Below are 6,000 nucleotides of genomic sequence, written 5' to 3' on the forward strand. Positions count from 1 at the left end.
TATTTGGTCAAAGATAGGTTGCTTTTTATGCAGTCCTGTCTGCCCAGTTATCTGGACCGAATATAGTTTATTTGCATTTGTTACATCATCATTAGCAAACTCGTAGATCACAGTGGTGTACAAATCTAAAATCAAAAGTACAAGAAAAATAGAAAGGAAGACAAACAGTCATACAAAGACCCAAATATGCAATCATGGAGAGGGAGGAAATTGCAGGAAACAGAGTGTGAGATAGTAAAGCCTTAGACTGGACTAAATGTTTGGTGAAACAACCAGGTTTTAAGAGCTTTTTTAAAATTTCTTCAGTGACAGTTCTGCACAGGTAGAAAGTGGCAAACAGCTCCATAGAAATGGAGATGCAAAAAAAGAAAGCCTTATGCCCAGTAGATTCCAATTGAGCGAGACAGGGACTGGGACGACGTAACCGCTGGTCATTTAAAGATCGAAGGAGATGTACAGGGGAGGAAGGGACAGTAAGAAGGATGACCCATGCGATAAGCTCTGAAAGCGAGAGTGAATGTCTTGTTTTCAAAGCCAATGGTGATCGGATTAAGTGCTGTCTTCACCCCTGAGTGGCCCAGAACTTCTGGAAAATGCTGACGTTCAGCTGTTCTACCTGGAATATAAGCTGAACACAAGTGATTTAAATCACTTTGAATAGCTACCTTTTGATATAGGACAGGTGATAACCTGCTCTTTCTCCTGCTTATTTTCGAAGGAGATGGCCGGCCATCTGACACAAATCGGGAGATGGCCGGCCATCTCCTAAACCCGGCCAAATCAGTATAATCGAAAGCCGAGTTTGGCCGGCTCCAACTGCTTTCCGTTGCAGAGCCGGCCAAAGTTCAAGGAGGCGTGTCGGCAGGGTATGGAAGGCGGGACGGGGGCATGGTTAAGACATGGAAAGAAGAAGGCCGGCTCAGACAAGCACTTGGCCGGCTTCACTTGGTCCATTTATTTTTAGGACCAAGTCTCCAAAAAGTGCCCCAATTGACCAGATGACCACCGGAGGGAATCGGGGATCACCTCCCCTTGCTCCCCCAGTGGTCACCAACCCCCTCCCACCCCCCCAAAAAAGTTTTAAAACATTTTTTTGCCAGCCTCTATGCCAGCCTGAAATGTCATACCGAGCTCCCTGACAGCAGTATTCAAGTCCCTGGAGCAGTTTTTTGTGGGTGCAGTGCACTTCAGGCAGGTGGACCCAGGCCCATCCCCTCCATACTTGTTACACTTGTGGTGGTAAATGTAGGTGCCCCCCCCTTCACACCTTAGGGCTATGGTAGTGGTGTACAATTGTGGGGAGTGGGTTTTGGAGGGGGATTTGGGGGGCTCAGCAGTGGTGTACCAAGGGGGGGGGCAGTGGGGGCGGTCTGCCCCGGGTGTCAACGGGTGGGGGGGTGCTCTGCTGGCGAGTCCAGCTCCATCTACCCGGCAGCTGCGTTGTGCGGCGCCTCACGTCTGCACTGCTGTAAAAGAAGAAATTCGCCTCGTCGGTCCTTCCCTTACTCTCTCTGTCCCGCCCTCGAGGAAATAGGACGTTACATCAGAGGGCGGGACAGAGAGAGTAAGGGAAGGGCCGACGAGGCGATTTTATTCTTTTACAGCAGCGCAGAGTCGACGGAGCTGGTAAGACAGGTGGGGACTGGGACTGGGGGGGAGGGTGCTGTGTCGCCTGAGTCGGGGGGGGGGGGGGTCATGCCGGGGGGGAGGTGCACGCAGCAGTGATCCGCCCCAGGTGGAAGTGAACCACGGAACGCCACTGGGGCTCAACACCTAAGGTAAGGGAGGTATGCACCTGGGAGCAATTTGTGAAGTCCACTGCAGTGCCCCCTAGGGTGCCCGGTTGGTGTCCTGACATGTCAGGGGGACCAGTGCACTACGAATTCTGGCTCCTCCCACGTCCAAATGCCTTGGATTTGGCCGGGTTTGAGATCGCCGGCATTAGTTTCCATTATCGCCAGAAACCAATGCTGGCCATCTCTAAAGCTGGCCCAAATGCTGAGATTTGGCCGGCTCCGACCGTATTATCGAAACGAAAGATAGCCGGCTATCTTATTTCTATAATACGGCTGCGACGCCGCTTTACGGGGCCGGCCACATAGATGGCCGGCGCTGTTCGATTATGCCCCCCCCCCCCTCTCTCTCTGGTGATAGAAAAAGTGATGTGCTGACTGGGAAATGTCTCGAGCTCTGAAGACTCGTATCGATAGTATTCGGTTAGTGTATACAGCTGTTGTTGGTTTTTTCTCTTTATATCCTGACAGGACTGGTACAGTAAAACACCACTGAGTAAGAAGCGCCAGAAAGCAGCTGAAGGAGACATTGAGCCACCCAGTAAAGGGAAGGACAAGAAGGGAGCAGGGAAGAAAGGCGCCCGGTGACAAGAATATGATCAGAGCGATGGTCATTGGAGAATCAAAGAAATAGATTTTATTAATGAGAATCTTTTTGTAATAAAAAAAGAACATTAATTGGTCCAGAAAGTCAGTCAGACTTAGCTGTTTGCTGCTTTCCCTCCCTGTGCACTTTTGATGTTTTCTGACACAATTAACAGTGATTGAGCCAGCAGTGAAAATCAAGGTGTTCACTTTAACTCTTGACTGACTGGCTCCAGTGTAAACTCAGGGGAAGCACCATGTTATCTGATCTGCAGTAGATGGAAGAAGGGTGCTTGGCCTCTGGAAACCGGACTGCTTGGCCTGTAGCCTCCATTTTAAATATTACACTTGTGTTTAATACTAAATAAAGCATGGGGTTGAGAGGTGCATCCTACCCTGGTCGTGGACTGAGAAAGCAGAACATAAAGGTGAACTTAATACCATTACATGATTGGGGACAGATAGTCCAACGGCGGACATGGGGCATAATGTTCTTCAGAAATGCAATGTGAAAATGGTGTTATGCTTCTTAATTGAAAAGGGATTTGGCTCATGCCTTTTCCAGCTGCAACTCAGGGTGAGCTATAGTGAGGGACAGTGGGTGATGGAGGGTTGGGTGTCTTGCCCAAGGTCACAAGGAAGCACAGTGGGATTTGAGCCCTAGCAACTCTGGTTCTCAGCCTGCTGCTCTAACCATTAGTTTACTCCCCAGCTCCCTGTTGTCTCAAGTCACTCTTGTCTCCGCTATTTATATTAACGCCAGGTCTGTGGAGAGTAAGTTCATCTAATAAACTTGGCTCACAGAAGCTCATAGTCCGATATTGCCTCACATCTATCCGCCCGGTTATGGTATTCTTCACTCTCCAAGACTTGCTCTTATATTTAAGAGTTTTTCCCACGTGTGTTTAGTTAGTTCTGGGGTACCCTACATTTCCTTGATAACATTTAATGTTCTTCCACCAGAAGTGTCCATCCTTTAGGTAAGACACTGGTAAGTGCCTCCACTGAGTCCTAATCAATTGAAGATGTCACCACATCTCAAAAAAGATATATTGGAATTAGAAAAGGTACAGAGAAGGGTGGTGATAAAGGGGATAGGACGACTTACCCATGAGGAAAGGATAAAGCGACTAGGGCTCTTCAGCTTGCAGAAGAGACAGCTGAGGGGAGATGCGATACTGAATGGAGTGGAACGTGTAGATGTGAATCACTTGTTTACTCTTTCCAAAAATAGAAGGACTAGGGGAACGCAATGAAGCTACAAAGTAGTAAATTTAAAACAAACTAGATAAGATATTTCATCAGTCAAGGTATAATTAAACTCTGGAATTAATTGCCAGCGAATGCGGTAAAAGCAGGTAAAAAAGGTTTGGATAATTTCCTAAAAGAAAAGTCAACTTTAGCCGTCACTGGACATTATAGGCCTGGTGAAACAGGTTTTCGAGGCTGCTTTAAATTTAAGGAAAGGGGATTATGTAGATGGAGTTCCAGAGGGGGGGGGGGGGCAGCACAGAAAAATGAGTATCCTGTGAATTCAGTCTATGAGGAATATTCACACAGCCAACCACTTGTCAAGGACACAGTTAAGACAGGGACATCAGAAAATACACTGTTCTGGTTACACCAAAAGAAGGTCCAGTCCACAAGTACCACCTGGAGCAACTAGAGCCTGGAAGGATTTCCACCTTAATGCATAAAGCACTCTCTGCTGGAACTCCACTTCACCTACCTACCTTAACGTCTGTAATGTATTTATTTATTTATTACATTTGTATCCCACATTTTCCCACCTATTTGCAGGCTCAATGTGGCTTACATTGTACCGTTAAGGTGATCGCCAACTCCGGTAGAGAAACAGATACAAAGTGATATTATAGTCGAATAAGGTGCTTATGTTACAGACACATTGGTATCGCTGTGGCCGGGGAGTCCAACTTGTGCCTGTGCCCGAGTTCCTCACCCGTCATGTACCCGTGTTCCTGGTCTACCATCATCGAGAGCCTGTCCTGTTTTCTGATCCAGTGTCCGTGAGTGATACGATCTGTCAGGTCTGAATTGCTATCTCCTTAGTGCCCCTACAGGGCTCACTAACACATTGGTGGGGGGGAGGGAATGATAATGGGAGGGGTTCTGTATTGGGGGGGGGGGCATTTGTAGTGGTGTCTCGGTGGGGTGGGGCAAGTCATGTTGTGGAGGGGCTCAGGGCGCACCCCTTCTGCACAACCCCCCAAGGTATGATGTCAGCACATGATGAGATCATCCATTGCAGCAATCAACCTCCCTAATGAGACAAAATCCCCAAATAGGGGATTATCTATAGGGACTTATTATGTCTAGGAGGTCATCTAGGGTCATGGATTTGATATATTGCCTTTCTGAAGTACAGCCAAAGCAGTTTGCATGTAGGTATTTCTCTGTCCCTAGTAGGCTTTGTACCTGGGGCAATGGAGTGTTAAGTGACTTGCCCGGGGTCACAAGGAGCTGTAGTGGGAATTGAACCCAATTCCTCAGGTTGCACTGAGCATTAGACCACTGATCTATGCATAGACCCTTCTTAAGCTTCCCCCTTTCTTCCTTACCCATGCTTCCTGTCATGATTCTCCATGTATCACATCTCCGTGACTATCATTTAATCCAGTCCTCAGGTACCGTGAGTGATGTAAATGATAGGTTACAGATTACTGGGAATATGGAATTACATATCTACATACATTTTTATTATTTATGTTAATTAAAAGTAAAACACAAGACAAATGCCTTTAGAATAGATCTGGTCCTACTGATTTATGACTTGTAGTTTTCTCTTTGTTTCATTACATCCTCCAGGTTGACCATGATGTACTTCAGTTTCCCTGAGTCTTTACCTTCAAACGGACATCTCCCCAACATCCTCTTCGATAAGGACTGAAGAAACATCCAGGCCATCTACTCTCCCCATCACTTCCTTAGAGAACCTTTGACCTTGTCCCAAGCTCTCTTGAATTCAGATACTGTTTTCCTCTCCACCACATCTACTAGGAGGCTGTTCCATTAATTCACCACCCTTTCCATGTAAATACTTCATTTCCTCAGGTTAATTACTACTACTACATCCTGTGTCCCCTCAGTTCCAGAGCTTCCTTTCAATTGAAAGAGATTCACCTCCTGTAAATGTCTCTATCATATCTCCCCTCTCCTGCCTTTCTTCCACATTGAGATCTTTAAATCTATTCCCAAATGCTTTATGACGAAAACCAGTGACCATTTTAGTACCCGCGCTCTGGCCCAACTCCATCCTCTGTATATCTCTCTGAAGGTTTGGTCTCCAGAATTGTACACAATACTCTCTAACTGAGGTCTCACCAGAGTCTTACACAGGGGTATCATCACCTCCTTTTTCCTACTGGCCATTCCTCTCCCTATGCACCCAAGCATCCTTCTAGCTCTCGCCGTCACCTTTTCTACCTGTTTGGCCACCTTAAAATCATCACATACAATCACACGCAAGTCTCCTTCCTCTTTTGTACACAAAAGGTCTTCACCCCTTAAAAAGTACCGTTCCTTCATGTTTTTGCAGTCCACATGCTTGATCCTACATTTTTTAGCATTAAATTTAAGGTGCCAAAATCTAGACCAGTGGTTC

At 46.7% G+C, this 6,000-nt stretch overlaps 1 protein-coding gene across 1 annotated transcript in view; it reads left to right on the forward strand.

Annotated features, from left to right (window-relative positions):
- LOC115460007 (dynein regulatory complex protein 11-like) overlaps positions 1-2,599 on the forward strand; it is a 118,182-nt gene extending 115,583 nt beyond the window's left edge. The window contains exon 15 of the mRNA XM_030189869.1: positions 2,265-2,599. Coding sequence (XP_030045729.1) covers positions 2,265-2,381 — 117 coding nt within the window. The 3' untranslated portion in view covers positions 2,382-2,599. The remainder of the gene's footprint in view (positions 1-2,264) is intronic.
- Positions 2,600-6,000: the final 3,401 nt, after the last annotated feature.

Source organism: Microcaecilia unicolor, chromosome 1 (assembly GCF_901765095.1).
Source record: "Microcaecilia unicolor chromosome 1, aMicUni1.1, whole genome shotgun sequence".
Taxonomy (NCBI): Eukaryota; Metazoa; Chordata; class Amphibia; order Gymnophiona; family Siphonopidae; genus Microcaecilia; species Microcaecilia unicolor.